Here is an 18,744-nt window from a genome sequence, read left to right on the forward strand (position 1 = left end):
TTAATCTTGTATCCTGCCACATTACTAATCGTGTTTATCAGCTGTAGGAGTTTCCTCATAGAATATTTGGGGTCATTTATGTATACTATCATATCAATTGCAAATAGCAAAAGTTTGACTTCTTCCTTTGTAATTTGTTTCCCTTTGATCTATTTTTGTTGTCTTATTGCTGTAGCTAGTACGTTGAGTACTATATGGAATAAATATGGGGAAAGTGTAGAGCCTTGTCTTCTTCCTGATTTTAGTGGAATTGCTTTGAGTTTCTCTTCATTTAATTTGATGTTGTCTGTCAGCTTGCTGTAAATTGCCTTAATTATGTTTAGGTATGTTCCTTGTATTTCTGATCTCTCCAAGTCCTTTACCATGAAGAAGTGTTGAATTTTGTTGGAGGCTTTTTTAGCATCTAATGAGATGATCCTGTTTTTTTTCTTTCAGTTTGTATATATGGTGTATTACATTGACACATTAGTGATTCACTTGAGCTTTATTCAGTTTCCATATGATGGTAGGCTTTCTGTAATTTTTGTTGTTGTTGAAATATAACTCAAAGACATGGTGGTCTGGTGAAATATAGGATTAATAACTTTTTATTTCCTTAGTGTTTAAGTGTCTATTTAAATACTTAATCTGGTCTTGATTTAATTTTGATTTGTGGTACCTATCCAGAAAATGGTCCCTTTTTTTTTTTAGATTTTTCAATTTTATGGAATACTGGTTTTTGAAGTATGACATGATGATTTTCTGGATTTCCTCACTGTCTGTTGTTATATCTCCATTTTCCTTTCCAGTTTTGTTAATTTGGATATTCTCTCTCTGCCTTTTGGTTAGCACAGCTAGGGGTGTATCTATCTTGTTGACTTTCTTAAGGAACCAACTCTTTGTTTCATTGATTCTTTGTTTTGTTCTCTTTGTTTCTATTTTATTGATATCAGCTCTCCATTTGAATATTTCCTGGTGTCTATTCCTCCTGGGTGAGTTTGCTTCTTTTCTTCTAGAGCTTTTATGCATGCTGTTAAGTTACTAGTGGGAGATTTCTCCATCTTCCTTATGTGGGCGTTTAGTTCTATGAGTTTTCCTCTTAGCACTTCTTTCATAGTGTCCCATAAGTTAGGGTTTGTAGTAAAATCATTTTCATTAAACTCTAGGAAGTCTTTCTTTCTTTATTTCTTCTTTGACACATTAGTGATTCACTTGAGCTTTATTCAGTTTCCATATGATGGTAGGCTTTCTGTAATTTTTGTTGTTGTTGAAATATAACTCAAAGACATGGTGGTCTGATGAAATATAGGAGGTTATTCCAATTTTTTGTATCTATTGAGATTTGCTTTGTGACCAAATATGTGGTCAATTTTAGAGAAGTTTCCATGTGATGCTGAGAAGGTATATTCTTTTTTGTTAGGGTGGAATGTTCAGTAGATATCCATTAAGATCATTTGAGTCATAACATCTGGTAGATCCCTTATTTCTCTGTTAAGTTTGAGTCTGGCAAATCTGTCCATTGGTGAAAGTGGGGTAGTGAAGTCTCCCACTACTAATGTGTAGGGTTTGATGTATGAATCAAGTTTAGAAATATTTCTTTTGCATATGTGGGTGCCCTTGTATTGGGACATAAATGTTCAGGATTGAGACTTCATCTTAGTCAATTTTTCCTGTGATGAATATGTAATGTCCATCCCAATCTCTTTTGATTGGTTTTAGTTTGAAGTCCATATTTTTAGATATTAGAATAGCTACACCAGCTTGCTTCTTAAGTCTGTTTGTTTGGAAAATGTTTTCTCAGCCTTTCACTGTGAGGTAGCATCTGTCTGTGAAGTTGAGGTATGTTTCTTGCATGCAACAGAATCATGGATCATGTTTTCATACCCATTCTGTTAGCCTGTGTCTTTTTATAGGTGAATTGAGTCCATTGATATTAAGGGATATTAATGATGAGTGATTGTTAATTCCTGTTATCTGTTGGTAGTAATGTATGTGTATTTTCCTTCTTTGGAATTTGAATGCTCTGGGGTTATCTTACCTCTTGTTCTAATTGGTGTTTGTCATGGGTCTTATGGATTGCAGGGTACGATGGAGATTTTTGGTGAGGAGTTGTGCCTGCTTGTGTCTTCCGTACTTGCCTGCTATTGGGACAGCATTCGGTACATGTGGGTAGTATGGATTGTGACCCAGGGCCTAGGTCCTAAAGGCTGGCATCTCTGTATTCCTATTATTCTTAAGTTTGGGCTTTCCATAGTGTTCCAGACTTTCTGAAAATTTTTAAAGGAATTCTTTAGATTTAACATTTTCTGTAATCAATGAATCTATTGTAACTTCAATGCTTAAGATTCTCTCTTTAACCTCTTGTATTCTGTTGATGATGCTTGCATCTGTAGTTCCTTTTCACTTATGCAGATTTTGCATTTTCAGAATTCCTTGTTTTTGTTTTCTTTATTGTTTCACTTTCCATTTTCAGGTGTTGAACAGTTTACTTTATCTCTTTGTTTTCTCTTGACTTCCTTGGCATTCTTTAAGGGATTTATCTATTTCCTCCAGGTTATTTTTGTGTGTGTGTGTGTATGTGTGTGTGTGTGTGTGTGTGTGTTGTTGTTGTTGTTGTTGTTGCTATCTTTTCCTCCATTTTCTTAGGGGAATGTTTTTTTATTTCTTCTTTGAGGAACTCTACCATATTCATGAAGTTATTTTTAAGGTTATTTTCTTGTGTTTCAGCTGTTTTGCAATGTTCATTTCTTGCTGTCCTAGAATAGCTGGGCTCTGGTGATGCCATAGTGCCCTTTGGGTTGATAATTTTGTTCTTACACTGATAAGCATCTGGATTTGGCATGATTATATGTCTAATTGTAGATTCATGAGTTTGTCTTTAATGGATGCTTATTTTGTTCCTTGGTTTCTGTTTCTTTTCTGGACTTCTGGCCTAAGTAGCCAGGGGTTCTGATGACTGTAGGGTAAAAGGGCCAGGCAAGAAACACACCCTGACTCTGAAACCAGAGCCAGTGAAAGAAACACACATTGGCCCTAAAACCAGAGAAAAAAACATAACCTGACTCTGAAACTAGAGCCAAAGAAGCACACATTGTAACTGAAACCAGAGTCAGTGAAAAAAACACAACCTGGCCCTGAAACTAGAGCCAAAATGTTAAAAATGGCCATTGAAAGAAATATACCTTGTCCCTGAAACAAGAGCCAAAGAAACACATTCTGCCCTTCACCAACTAAATATGAAAGCAACTAATCTCTGAGTATGAAAACAAACCAATCCTTGAACACAAAACCAACCAATCTCTGAGCATGAAATCCAGCCAATCTCTGAACTTTTTCAGGTGCTCAGGGACTGAAATCTGACCAATTCCTTTTTCCAAAAAATCTTCACTCTGGATCACTATCCCTAAGGTTACCTATATAAGCCCTATGCCTGTTCAGCTGGAAGCTTCCTTTTTCTATCCTGGCAGAGGCCAGTCATTCTCCTGGATTCCTCCCTCTCAATAAATCTTTTGAATGAGTTTTGGATGAAGAGCTTCTTTTGTCAGAGTGGAGCAGAGGAGCAATGAACATCTCTGCAGAGAAACTCCCTTAGAGAAGTAACAACTTTTCTTGGAGTAGGAGAAGATTGCTACATTCCTGCAGGTCCCATCCCTGTCCCCCCTCCCCCTCCCGCCCCCCTCCAAAAAAAGAAGAAACAGATTTTGCCAGAGCAGAAAAGAAATGGACTTCTGTGCTGGGAAACTCCCTTAGTGGAGTGGAACAGAGATGCAAAGGACATTTCTGCTGGGAACTATCTTAGCAGAATAGAGCAGAGCTGAAATGTAATGTCTTTCTTGGAAAGGAGCAAGTTTGCCACAACCTATAGGGAGATCATCCCCCACCAGAACACAACTATAGGTATTCTTTGACTTCTGGCAGTCAGGATATTTTTTTCTTTAGAGCTGTAATCTTCCAGTATACCTCCACTTCATTGCTGTAGGTATAGTCTGACTTACAACACTCAGGATATCTTTCCTTCAAAAAGTATAACACTTTCAGTGACTAGTGAGTCTTCAGGTCCAGTAGTGTGTTTCTGCTGGTGTTTTGCAGTCTGCAAGGCCTCTGGGGTTTGGGATGCCAACTTTGCCACTGCTGTTCCAAGTATTTGTGTGGTCTCTGGGGTTCTGGGTACATGCTAGGTCTCTGAGATTTTTAGAATGGTATGTCTTCCAATAAAGCAGAAGTTTTCTCCCAAAGTTGTGGGCTGGAATTTGTAGCTCAGGAGAGGGAGTGCAGTTGTAGGCTGTAGAGCCAGCTTTACAGAATGTTATCTGTCAGTAGTCTGTATCTGACCTAAGGTCCCTTGAATTGGCCTTTTCTTGTGTTAGGCGGATGTTTTCTGCCAAAGTTGTGGGAGAGATTATGGAGCCAAGGGGAGGAGGTGCAGTCTGGAATTGTTGGGTAGGCTTTAAGGAGTGCTAACAGGCAGTGGGTGGTGTAAGAACCTTGGTCCCATAGAACCAGCCTAGCCTGTGGTAAAGCAGCTGAAGTTGTGAGCAGGAACATTGAGCCCAGGAGAGAAGGTTCAGTCTGGAGCTGTGGTGCTTAGGACTGGCCAGCCTCTGGCAAAGCAGTTAGAGTTGTGGGCCAGAACATGAAGCACAGGGGAAGGAGTTACCACTCTTAAACCAGTATTTCTGAGCACAATCGAAATACTTATCCTTATACTTGCAGATAAATATAGCATTCAATCTTCATCAAAGAAAACTCTTTTTGCAATAGATAGAGAAAATCAAATTTCAGAAAGCCATAGCTTGTTGGTATACAATAAACAAGCAACAATGGGGTGCCTCACCCAAATGGATACATATACCCTCAATTCCGACAACTATGTCTGGGAAACATGGAAGAGGGTTTAGAAAGATTCTAGAAGACAGTGGATGAGGCCATCTCCTATGAGATTATGTTCTCTACACAGGACAGGAAAGCTGTTCAAGTGAATTCTCGATGGTGTGGTAGTCTAAACAAGGCTTGAATAGTAGTAGCACTAGTAGACAAAGCCACATGAATGGAGGAAATATCATAAATACCTAGTCCTTTTCCTACAAGGTATTAGGAATACCAAGAGAAGGATAATCAGTCTTCAACAAGAATGAGCAGTAAAATTGTTTATCCAATATCAAATATATACTAATAATACCTAATATATATATATAATATATAGCAAAACTAAATGGAATCAGCATGTTGTAGCCATATAGTTTTAAGTATGTATACATGTAACATTAATGATTAAATTTAATATAATAGAGACAATACAGCAAAGTATAAGGAGAACTTACAGTAGATGAAATGGAACCATAGGACAGGAACCAGTATTTTGCTAATAACAGGATGAAAATGATCAAATTATATTAAAAATACATATGATATCTAATGATAAAATCCTTTGTTTTGTATAATTAATAAATGTCAGTAATTAAAAATTCAATATAGTTAATTGGTAGATTGATGAGTATGAACTTATTAAATGAAATCATGACTTGTACCCTCCTCTAAATTATTTCTTCTCATCTTCATAGGTTCAAGGCCAAGACCTACCTGTTTTTTCTGTCTTTCCTCTTTGCCATTGAAGAGATCAACAGAAGCCCCCATATTTTACCCAACATAACTTTGGGATTTGATGTGCATAATGTCCCTTTTCTTGATGCAAACACAACGTATATTTCTTTAAAGTGGCTATCAGGTATTGACACAATGATTCCTAATTACAACTGTAGGAGAGAGAGAAAATCTGTAATAATGTTTACAGGGCCATCATGGACAACCTCTGCTCTTATTGGATCATTGCTTGAGCTGTACAAATTTCCACAGGTGAGTATTGTAGGCATAGAGAGAAATGAATTGATTACTCATTCAGTGATAATGACATATTCATGAGCAAAATGAAAAATAATGACTGAATTCATGCATCATGCAAAAATTATGTTTAAAGTTACTTACTCAGTGGTCTGTCTTTATTAGGAATAGACTGGTGGTAGAGGTTGTAAAAGACAATGTATGTTTCAGAATATGAGTCTACTTATTAATATTCCAAAAAAAGCTGAGGAATAGGAAGGTAACTATAACTGTGAGGTAAGTCCATCTTCCTTCCCAAAACAGCTATTGTGTAGTACAAATAAGATCTCGTAATTGGGTGAGACTCATCTTCATATTATTATTAACTTATTATTATTAAGTTATAATTAATTATAATTAACATATTATTATTCCCTTAGCTCTCCTTTGGGCGTCATGATCCCATCCTGAGTGGCAATATTCATTTAACTTCTTTATATCAGATGGCACCAAAAGACACATTTCTGGCCCATGCTATGATCTCTTTACTTATTCATTTCCGCTGGAACTGGGTGGGGCTGTATATCTCAGAAGATGAAAGAAGCATTCAGTTTTGGTCAGACTTTAGAACAGAAATGGACAAGAACAGTATCTGTGTGGCCTTTGTGGAAATTATATCAATCAGTGAATTGTCAGTATCGCCAAATTCCTGGTCGTATCATCATCAGATCTTGAAATCATCAGTGAATGTGATTATAGTCTATTTTGACTCTGATTCTCTGATCACATTCTTTCACATGGTAGAAAAATCTTTAATGACACACAAAGTCTGGGTCATGGCCTCACCATATCATTCTTCCAAAATACAATGGAGTATATTTCTTCACCCATCTCATGGTTCTCTGATGTTTTCACACCACCATAAGGAAATCTCAGGTTTTAGAAATTTTATCCACACTGTTAACCCCTCTAAATACCCCAATGACATTTACTTAGCTATATTGTGGTTTTTCTTTTTTGCCTGCTCATTTTCTAAGCATGACTGTACTATGCTGGAGAACTGTCCACTCAATTCCTCCTTGGAAATGTTATCTCATCCAGTTATTGATACGGCCATAAGTGAGGAGAGTTACAACCTATACAATGCTGTGTATGCAGTGGCTCATATTCTTCATGAGATATTACTTCACCAAGTAGAATTTCAGGGATTAGGTGGTGTAAAGGAACTGGTTCATTTCCCCTGGAAGGTAATGGACATTTTTTGGATGGCATAAATTATAAGAACAATAATTTTCTAAAGAAAGAATTTATGGGAGCAGAAAGTCAACAGTTTAGGATATGTTTTTATAGAAATCTTAGAAAAAAACTCCTTTTTCACTTTTCAGTAAGTCAGAATAAGACTGGTAATGATATCATATTGAAGAACAAAGGACCAGCATGAAACAGAAAATGCATTTTAAGTCAACATTCTCATTTTTTTTTTGTAAAATTTACATGTGTGTGTTTTTTGTGTGTCTGTGTACATGACTTCACCAATGTACATATGGGACTGGATTTTTACAGTACTCACAAGGAAATCAGATGCCAAATTGTGAGAGTCATTTCTTCCTTTACTTTGTGGGTTCTGAGAATTGAATTAATCTTTTCCAGCATGGTGTCATCATCCACATCTGTTGTTCTTTGCCTCCCCCCAACATCCTATGGTTTAGTTATTTAATTTAAATAAGTTCTATATCTCCCACAAAAAATATTTCCTACATAAAAATGATGATTTGACTAGGAATTCCTTAAGAGATGACAATATACAACCTAACTGTAGGAATGACTAAATGTTGCTGAGAAAACATGGGTATTGTATATAAATTATCTTTTAAAATGGACTTTATGTAATAATAACTATGTGAGCATACTTATGGCATTATGTATATAAAGGTCATCTTTGGATATATGAAGCTTTCACTACACTATTGAGGACTGGATGAACAACAGTTAATTTTGTTCTGATTTATTGTATATTTTGTCTCATCTTACACAACTTAAAATATTATGATATTTTGGTTTCTCATACCATTGAACTTATTGAACTTGATACACTTTATTTATTGCTGTGCTAAATCTACATTGTGACATAATGCATACAGGAGATGAAAAGCTTTCCCACATGCTGCTTTCTGTTAACCTGAACCGTTCATCTCTCCTAGCTGCACTTCTTTATAAGAAATATTCAGCCTCACCATTTGGATTCTAACCAACTAATTTTGGATGAGAAAAGAAAATCTGCAGCAGAATATGATATCCTCAACTATTGCCATTTTCCAACAAATTTTGTACACATTTTGAAAGTGGGAAAATTTTCTCCATTTGCTCTACCTGGTCAGCAGTTGTCCTTACATGAGGACATGATAGAATGGGCCTTAGGATTTACAGAGGTTGGTGGAAGCTAACATAACATTTTCAGTTACTACAAACAAGTAACTAGCATCATATTCTTGGTCTTATTATTCTTGATTTCTGGTTGCTCTGTTTAGGCCTCCAATGTACATTTCTCAATTATAATTTAAGCAATTTTTGTTTACACTGATAGAATTGATCTTGTGTATTTGTCAATGTTTGCATAAGATTTATGTTTTTCATAAAATTCATGTACAATTTCTTCATTAACATTTATCACTATAAAACTGTTCAAAGAACTGAACCTGTAAGAACATGCATAGTGTGGGTGGGTTTTGTCCCATGGTTATTTATTCATATTTTTCATGTATGGTAGGTCGTATTACAGTGGAAGTATGTCAGAGGAAATTATTCTCCACATGATAGTCAAGTAGCAAGTGAAAAACATCTGGTACCAGGTTTAAAGTATCCACACCCAAAGCATCAATTTAGTGAAAACTTGGATCCAAATCTTACAGCTTCTACCAGTTCTCAGGGAGTATCATGATTAGAGCACTGTCTTTAGGCCATGAACAAGAACAGCCTTTAGTGAATCAGTGTTACTGAAAAACACAATGTTATATTGAATTGTTGCTGTTCACTGAGTCATGATATTTATTGTTAGTTGCATGAATGCCTCAGGAATTACTAGTGCATCTCTGATTTTCCTCAGACCCCGCAATCACTATGCAGTGAGAGTTGTCATCCTGGATTCAGGAAATCATATGTGGAAGGAAAGACTATTTGTTGCTTTGATTGTACCCCTTGCCCAGAAAATGAAATTTCTAATGAAACAAGTAAGTATAAACATTATGGACACAATTATCTTATCTAATTATTATTCCTCTTGAAATCCAAGAAATGGAGAAGTATTAGAAAATATCCGCAAAACCAAATAACTTTACCTGTATTTAGTTATTTATTTAAAAAATCTGTAATTAAGATGAGAGAACAAAAATGCATGATGTACAAAACAGAAACACAACTCTGTATTGATAATTATATTTTTGGAGAAGATATCATTGTGTTTGCCAGGACACTAGAATTCTTGTGTTGTCTTACTTGTTTAAAAATTAGTTGAATCTCCCACCTGCATTTCAGCTTTAGTTCTTTTCAAAGTTTTTATTCCATTAATAAATTGGTTTTCAAATTCTAGGTTGTCACCATCATTTTAATCAGCCTTATGTTTTTGTTTTCATAAAGATAATTCAGGCATTATTCTGTCTTCACGCTTTTTAAAAATTATTGAGCTATATCTTCATGTCTTCTTTCAACTCCTTTAATTCTTTGATGGTATTTGTGATTGTTCTTTCAAATTCTTTGTCCTGTATTTCATCTGGTTAATCCTTGTGGGAGACCATTTCTGTTAGGATGATGAATTAACAGAGAATGAAATACTCTTTTGATCTTTTTATTTTATTTATATTTTTATGATGAGATCTGTATATGTAGAATCATTTTATCATTTCACTGACTGATTTAGACACAGTAAGATGGAAGAGAATACAAGATATGCAGTTTGGGTTGGCCATAAAGGTTGGAGATGGCTTAAGTGAAGTGAAATGAGATCGGTACAGTACATTGGGTTGGCATTTGGAATCTATGTACTTATCTGTGCACAGAATATGGATACAGTGCCAAGCAGTGTTTTCCAGTCTAGGCCAGGACAATGGATTTTATGTGAAGGGGAGGATCAAGCAGTCTCATATGCAAAAATGGAAACAAGATGTGTAGTATCTGTCTGGGCAAAGAGTTTTGGTGTGCTATTCAAGATTTTATATATCATATATATATATATGAGAGAGAGAGAGAGAGAGAGAGAGAGAGAGAGAGAGAGAGAGAGAGAGAAAGAGAGAGAGAGAGTCTGTGGGAAGGAAGTGTGGGTTGTGTTTAGACAATGAACATTGGAGTAACATAGATGGGTTGTTTAGAATAGGCCAGGACAATGGATGTTGGGCTTTATCTGGATCTGGGGGATAAGAAAGTCATGTGGAGGAAGGTATAAGGTGGACTTATTTGGTTAGAATCTGCTATAAGGTGTCCAAAATATGAATGGAGTAGTGGTTTTATGTAGCTGGAGGTTTTCCTCTGTCCTGCCTGGCCTGTTATCAGGACAAATCTCTCTCACCTGCTAGTTCCAAAGCCATTTGGACACAAGTAAACATGTAGAGGCTTATATTAAGTAAATTAAATTAATTAAATTAATTTAAATTAATTAAAACTGCTCAGCCATTAGCTCAGGCCTACCACTGACAAGCTGTTCCATTTAAACTCAGCCCATTTCCATTCATCTATATATTGCCATATGTTCCTCAGCTTACTTGCATGCCATTACATGCTGCTCCCTGGACTGTGGACAGGCATCTCCTGCTCTGCCTTCATCTTCCCAGAATTCTTCTTGTCTGCTGATCCCAATTATACTTCCTGCCTGGCTACTGGTCAGTCAGCATTTTATTAAACCAGTATACAAAAGCATTATCCCACAGCATTTCCCCTTTTCTGTTTAATTAAAAAGGAAAGTTTTAGTTTTAACATAGTAAAATTATATAACAAAACAGTTATCAAGAAAGAACTACATTTACAATATCTAGTCTCTTTATATTTGGCAAATGTAAAGAAAATATTTTATTTATCCTATATTTGTGAGTCTAAGGTTTCATATCTACCTTATCTCTTATCATAACCAAGGAAAACCATAATTATAACTATCTAGTCTTCAATTACATCAGAGACTCCAGAAGGATATAATATTATCTAAGGAAACAGGAAGAGCATAGTAAGCAACTTCCCAAAATCTTGAATGATAGAGACAGATGGCTGCCCAGACAGTCACTCAAAGTACTTCTGCAATGTTGGGGCATCCATCTTCAGCCCATAAGTCTATAGTCTCTCAGTCACTTCTCTCTGTGTCCTACAGAATATCTGACTGTTTCTTCTGTGAATCAGGAACTTGAAGGACCATTTTGCCTAGCAAAGGTCAGTGGTTACCTTTCTATGGGTCCTTCATGTCCAGTCAATGCAACATTTTATCAAGCAGTCCAGGCAAGAACAGTTTTTTACCCAAATGGCTATCTTTGCCAAGAAAAAGAAAAACACCACATGGAGTGTCTTTGATACCCATCCTCCTCTCTGAAGTAAATCAGTCCTGCCAGGAGCAGATACATCTCATTTCCAGGAAAGTCCAAGTTTTTAAAACATTTCAAATGCCATATCTGTAGGTCTTTGAAGTGTTTGAAGATTACCTACCTAATTGAATTATATCTATGTATTCCTAGGAAACTTAACTAACATGACTGTAAGTTTGATTATCATAGAAGACTAATTATTAATCTGTATTTCTTTTTATTTACTTATTTTTTATTAAGATGTTTTCTACTCATTTTACATACCAACCACAGATTCCCTTGTCCTTCCTCCTCCCACCCTCCAGCACTCCCCCGAAAATCACCCTCAATTCCCACTTTCTCCTAGGCAAGGTCTCCCATGGGGAGTCAGCAGAGCCTGGTACACTCAGTTGAGGCAAATCCAAGCACCTCTTCCCTGCAAAAAGGCTGGGCAAAGTGTCCCACCATAGGCACTAAGCTCCAAAAAGCCAGCTCATGAACTAGGGATGGGTCCCATTCCCACTGCCTGGGGGCCCGTTAAACATTTCAAGCTAAACAACTGTCTCACTTATCCAGAGGGCCTAGTACAGTACCATGGGCGCTCCTTAGCTATTGGTCCACAGTTCATGTGATTCCACTAGTTTGGCTAGTTGTCTCTGTACTTTTTCCAATCATGGTCTCAATATCTCTTGCTCAAAGAATCCTTCCTCTTTCTTGTTGATTGGACTCCTGGAGCTCCACCTGGGATAAGTTCATGGATCTCTGAATCTGCTTCTTTCAGTAACTGGGTGGGGGATCTATGATAATAGTTAGGATATACAGCCGTCTGATCACCAGAGTAGGTCAGCTCAGGCATCCTCTCGACCATTGCCAGTAGTCTATGGTGGAGTCATCTTTGTGGATTTCTGGGAACATCCCTAGCACTCTGCTTCTCCATACCCCCATGGTGCCATTATTTTTCATGGTATCTCTTTCCTTGCTCTCCCACTCTGTTCCTATTCCAACTCGAATCTCTCGCTCACCTGGGCTCTCATTCCCCCATCTCTTGGCCTCCATTATCCCCCTCCCTCCCAGTTTGCCCATGTAGATCTCATCCACTTCTCTATTGCTGGACAATCCTTGCATAATTCCTAGGGTCCTCCTTACTAGCTAGCCTCCCAGGAGCTGTGGGTTCCAGTCTGGTTATCTTTTGCTTTGCATCTAGTATCCACTTATGAGTGAGTACATACTATATTTGTATTTCTGAGTCTCGGTTACCTCACTTAGTTGATATTTTCTAGTTCCATACATTTGCCTACAAACCTCATGATGTCACTGTTTTTCTCTGCTGAGTAGTACTCCATTGTGTATATATACCACATTTTCTTTATCCATTCATCAGTTGAGGGGCATATAGGCTGTTTCCAGGTTCTGGCTATTACAAATAATGCTGCTATGAATAAAATTGAGCATGTGTCCCTGTTGTATGATTGAGCAATTTTTGGTCATATGTCTAAAAGTGGTGTAGCTGGGTCTTGAGGAAGAATGATTCCCAATTTTCTGAGAAACCAACAAACTGATTTTCAAAGTGTTTTACAAGTTTGTATTCCCACCAACAATGTAGGAGTATCCCCTTGCTCCAATCCTCTCCAACATAAGATGTCTTCAGTGTTTTTGATCTTAGTCATTCTGACAGGTGTAATGGTATCTCAGAGTAATTGTGATTTGCATTTCCCTGATGACTAAGGATGATCTGAACAATTCCTTAAATGTCTTTTGGCCATTTGAAATTCTTCTGTTGAGAATTCTCTGTTTAGCCCTATAGCCCATTTTTTAATCAGATTGTTAGTTATTTTGATGTCTTGTTTCTTGAGTTCTTTATAGATTCTGGATATCAGCCCTTTGTCAGATGTGGAGTTGGTGAAGATCTTTTGCCATTCGGTAGGCTGTCGTTTTGTCTTATTGACCATGTCCTTCACCCTACAAAAACTCAGTTTCAAAAGGTCCCATTTATTAATTGTTGCTCACAGTGTCTGTGCTACTGGTATTATATTTAGGAGGTGATCTCCAGCGCCAATGCATTCAGGACTACTTCCTACTTTCTTTTCTATCAGTTTCAGAGTAACTGGATTTTTGTTGAGGTGTTTGATCTACCTGGACTTAAGTTTTGTGCATGGTGACAGATATGGATCTATTTGCAATCTTCCACAAGTTGACATCCAGTTATGCCAGCACCATTTGTTGAAGATGCTTTTTTTCTTTCCATTGTACATTTTTGGCTTCTTTTTCAAAAATTAGGTGTTCATATCTGTGCTGAATAATATCAGGAACTTCAATTCATTCCGTTGGTCCACATGTTGATTTTTTTGTTTTTTGTTTTTTGTTTTTCGAGACAGTGTTTCTCTGTGTAGCTTTGCGCCTTTCCTGGAGCTCACTTGGTGGCCCAGGCTGGCCTTGAACTCACAGAGATCCACCTGGCTCTGCCTCCCGAGTGCTGGGATTAAAGGTGTGCGCCACCACCGCCTGGCCACATGTTGATTTTTATATCAGTACCAAGCTGTTTTTAATACTGTAGTTCTATAGTAGAGCTTGAAATTAGGCATCATCATGATGCCTTCAGAGGTTGCTCTATTGTACAGGATTCTTTTAGCTATCCTGGGTTTTTTGTTTTCCCATATAAAGTTGACTAATGTTTTTCTGAGGTTTGTGAAGAACTGTGTTGGGATTTTGATGGGGATTATATTGAATCTGTAGATTGCTTTTGGTAAGATTGCCATTTTTACTGTTAATCCTACCTATCCATGAGAATGGGAGATCTTTCCATTTTCTGATATCTTCTTTAATTTTTTTTCTTCAGAGACTTAAAGTTCTTGTCATACAGGTTCTTTGCTCGCTTAGTTAGAGTTTCCCCAAGATATTTTATATTATTTGTGGATATTTGTAAGGGGTGATGTTTCTCTGATTTCTGTCTTAGCCCATGTATTATTTGTATATAGCAGAGCTACTGATTTTTTTAGTTAATCTTGTATCCTGAAAACATTACTGAAGTTGTTTATCAGCTGCAGGAGATCCCTGGTCGAATTTTTGGGGTCACTCATGTATAATATCATACCATCTGCAAATAGTGAAAGTTTGACTTCTTCCTTCCAATTTGTATCCCCTTGATCTTCATTTGTTATCTTATTGCTCTTCAAGTACTATATTGAATAAGTATGGGGAGAGCAGATAGCCTTGTCTTGTTTCTGATTTAAGTGGAATCGCTTTGAGTTACTCTCCATTTACTTTGATGTTGGCTGTTGGCTTGCTGTAAATTGCCTTTATTATGGTTAGGTATGTTCCCTGTATTCCTGATGGGAGTCTGCTTGCCAATATTTTATTGAATATTTTTGCATCAATGTTCATGAAGGAGATTGATCTTTCTTTGTTTCACTTGGGAAGCAGTAACTATAGCCTCATAAAAGGAGTTTGTTAACATTCCATCTGTTTCTAATGTGTAGAACAATTTGAAGAGTATTGGTATTAACTCTTCTTTGAAAATATGGTTGAATTCTGCATCGAAACCATCTGGTTCTGGGCTTTTGGGGGAGGGGGAATTTTAATGACTGTTTCTATTTCCTTAGGAGTTATTGGTTTATTTATATAGTTTATCTGGTCTTGATTTAACTTTGGTATGTGGTACCTATCCAGAAAATTGTCCATTTATTTAAGATTTTCCAGTTTTGTGGAGTACAGGGTTTTAAAGTATGACCTGATAATTCTCTGGATTTCCTCATTGTCTGCTATTAAGTCTCCCTTTTCATTTCTGATTTGGTTAATTTGGATGTTCTCTCTCTGTCTTTTGGTTAGTTTGGATAAGGGCTTGTCTATCTTGTTGATTTTCTCAAAGAACCAACCTTTTGTTTTATTGATTCTTTGTATTGTTTTCTTTGTTTCTAGTTTATTGATTTCAGCTCTCAATTTGATTATTTCCTGGTATCTATTCCTCCTCGGTGACTTTGCTTCTTGTTCTAGGGCTTTCAGGTGTGTTGTTAGGTCATTAATGTGATAGTTTTTCAACTTCTTTATGTGGTCATTTAGTGCTATGAATTATCCTCTTAGCACTGCTTTCATAGAATCCCATAAGTTTGCTTATGTAGTCCATTCATTTTCATTGAACTCTAGGAAGTCTTTAATTTCTTTCTTCCTTAACCCATTGGTGATACAATGGAACATTATTCAGTTTCCATGAGACTGTAGACTTTCTTTAATTTTTGTTGTTGTTGAAATCTAACTTTAAACCATGGTGGTCTGATAGAATACAGGCAGTTATTCCATTTTTTTTGTATCTGTTGAGATTTGCTTTATGAACAAGTATGTGTCGATTTTAGAGAAGGCCCCATAGGGTGCCTAGAAGGTATATTCTTTTTTGTGAGGGTGGAATGTTCAGTAGATATTAAGTCCATTTGAGTCATAACATCTGTTAGATCCCTTATTTCTCTGTTAAGTTTCAATCTGGCATATCTGTCCATTGGTGAGAGTCGGGTGTTGAAGTATGCCACTATTAATGTGTGGTGTTTGATGTTTGATTTAAGCTTTAGTAATGTTTCTTTTACATATGTGGGTGCCTTTGCATTTGGGGCATAAATGTTCACAATTGAACCTTTTCTTGGTGTATCTTTCTTGTGATGAGTTTGCAATGTCCTTCTTGATCTCTTTTGGTTGATTTTAGTATGAAGTCGTTTTTGTTGGATAGCTACATCAGGTTGCTTCTTAAGACCATTTGATTGGAAAGACTTTTTCCAGCCTTTTACTCTGAGGTAGTGTTTATGAAGTTGAGGTGTGCTTCTTGTATGCAGCAGAAAGTTGAGTCCTGCTTTATGTATGCATTCTGTTAGCCTGTGTCTCTTTATAGGTGAGTTAAGTCCATTGATGTTAAGGAATATTAATGACCAGTGATTGTTAATTCCTGTTATCTTTTGGTAGTGGTGGTGTGTGTGTTTCTCTTCTTTGGGATTTACCGCTCTGGGCTTATCTATTGCTTGTGTTTTCTTGGATGTATCTGACTTCCTTAGGTTGGAATTTTCCTTCTAGTGCTTTCTGTAGGGCTGGATTTGTGGATAGGTATTGTTTAAATCTTGTTTTGTCTTGGAATGTGTTGTTTACTCCATCTATGGTGATTGAAAGTTTTGCTAGGTATATTAGTCTAGGCTGGCATCCATGGTCTCTTAGTGTCTGCATTATATCTGTCTAGTTCCTTCTGTTTTTCAAAGTCTCCATTGAGAAGTCAGATTTTATTCTGATGGGTCTGCCTTCATAAGTCACTTGGCCTTTTTTCTTTGTTGCTCTTAATATTCTTTCTTTTTCTATTTGTTTGGTGGTTTAATTGTTATGTTGTGAGGGGAATTTAGGGGGGGTCTAGTCTGTTTGGTGTTCTATAGGCTTCTTGTATCCTCATAGATATTTCCTTCTCTAAGTTGGGAAAGTTTTCTTTTATGATCTTGTTGAATATATTTTCTGTGCCTTTGAGTTGGTATTCTTCTCCTTCTTCTATCCGTATTATTCTTAGATTTGGCCTTTTCATGGTGTACTAGATTTCCTGGACATTTTGTGTTATGACTTTTTTAGCTTTTGTGTTTTCTTTCACTGACAAATCTATTTCATCTATTGTATCCTCTACACCAGAGATTCTCTCTTCCATCTCTTTTATTCTGTTGGTTATGCTTGCATCTGTGTTTCCTGTTCATTTACTCAGATTTTCTATTTCCAACATTCCCTCTGTTTGTTTCTTCTTTATTGTTTCTATTTCACTTTTCAGTTCTTGAACTGTTTCCCTCACATGTTTAATTGATTTTTCATGGTTTTCTTCGCTTTCTTCGGGGTTTTATTGATTTCTTTCATTTTTTTGTCTTTTCCTCAATTTCTTTAAGGGAATTTTTCATTTTTTCTTGAATGGCCTCTATTATCTTCATGATGCTATTTTTAAGGTCACTTTCTTCTGCTTCTTCTACATTGTAATGTTCAGGTCTTGCTGTTAGAGGAGGGTTAGCTTCTGGTGATGCCATATTGCTCTTTGTTTTGTTGTATGTATTTTCATTGACATTTGCCCATCTCTTCCTCTAATAGGTGCAAGAAGTGCCTGTGTCTGAACGAGTTGCTATTGGTCCACTCTGTGTTTGTTGTGTCTGTGTCTCATAGGGCCCTTCTGGGTCCAATCTTAGCTCACAGTCTAGTTGGCAGACTCTGTATCTCAGGGAGCTGTTTTTGGCACAATCCAAGCTAGCTGATTCTGTGACTCACAGAGCCACTCTTGGTCTTATCAGGGCTCTTGGTCCAGTCAAACCTTACAGATTCTGTGTCTCAGGAAGTCTCTCTTGGCCCAATGAGCGCCGGCAGACTCTGTATCTCAGAAAGCCACTCTTGGTCCAATGAGGGCTGGTGGATTCCCTGTCTTAGGAAGTTACTCTTGGTCCAATAAGAGCTGGTGGTTTGATTTCCATGTCTCTGAAAGTTACCAGGATCACTGGTGGATGGTTATTTGGCCAGGGCGTGGAACTTGTAGATTGCAGGGTCTGTTGTGGGTTTTTGGTGTGTGGGGCCTTCCCACAGGGGAAGCAACTGGTGGTCAGCAACTGGTGCAGAGTTGGGTGGGGGTTCCTGGGGACTGGCTGTGTCCCAGGGCCTGGGTCCTAGTGGCAGGACTCTGTGTGGAAGAGTCATTCATCTCTGGTGCAATCCAATTTGTATCTCTTAATAATCTACTACAATTTAAATGAGCTGCACAAATTAATATCTTAAACAAGAGTAGAAATATACATATAGTATAACAAAATTAATCCCCTAAAGAAAGCCAAGAAACCCATGAAAAAGCAATTAAATATGTGAGGGAAACAGTTCATGTAGCCCAGAAACCTATTTTTTTTGTAGCAAAAGCTATATCCACCACACACCATGTTGCACAGCTTGCATAAACTTCTGTGTAATTCAGTGGGAATATGCCATGCTGTAGGTCAAGACCACAAGCCATGGACCCACTATAGAGTAGCTCAAGTCTGCAGGCTGCAGCTGTCCTGGGAGAGACATCTAGGAAGCTGCTTTTAGCTCTATTTTAGAATCTTTTTTTAAGCTTTCTCAAGTTTTAGGGAGAAAACCTTGTCCCACATTTTGGCATATAGGATTATTACTATTATACATAGTAAACTTATTCACTTTTTCTTGATTTTAATAACATGATTTTTGTTTTTCCTCTTTAGGACAACATTGGCTTCAAGTTAGTCAGATATATACTTAATTATGCTAAAGTATATTCCATTATGCCCTTTTCTCTCTAGAATTTTAAGCATAATGATGGGCTGAATTCTATTAATGGTATTTGCTACAACTATTGCGATGATCATGTTATTTTTGTCTGTAAGTTTATATGTATGATGGACTGTTTTTATTGACCTGCACATCTTGG

General features: G+C 37.0%; 1 protein-coding gene across 1 annotated transcript in view; it reads left to right on the forward strand.

The window, feature by feature from the left end:
• The first annotated feature begins 2,067 nt into the window (after positions 1 to 2,067).
• LOC102926342 (vomeronasal type-2 receptor 116-like) overlaps positions 2,068 to 18,744 on the forward strand; it is a 40,976-nt gene continuing 24,299 nt past the window's right edge. The window contains exons 1-5 of the mRNA XM_006990878.2: positions 2,068 to 2,138; positions 5,541 to 5,832; positions 6,237 to 7,043; positions 7,998 to 8,225; positions 8,900 to 9,023. Coding sequence (XP_006990940.2) covers positions 2,068 to 2,138; positions 5,541 to 5,832; positions 6,237 to 7,043; positions 7,998 to 8,225; positions 8,900 to 9,023 — 1,522 coding nt within the window. The remainder of the gene's footprint in view (positions 2,139 to 5,540; positions 5,833 to 6,236; positions 7,044 to 7,997; positions 8,226 to 8,899; positions 9,024 to 18,744) is intronic.

This window comes from Peromyscus maniculatus, chromosome 22 (assembly GCF_049852395.1).
Source record: "Peromyscus maniculatus bairdii isolate BWxNUB_F1_BW_parent chromosome 22, HU_Pman_BW_mat_3.1, whole genome shotgun sequence".
NCBI classification, from domain to species: domain Eukaryota; kingdom Metazoa; phylum Chordata; class Mammalia; order Rodentia; family Cricetidae; genus Peromyscus; species Peromyscus maniculatus.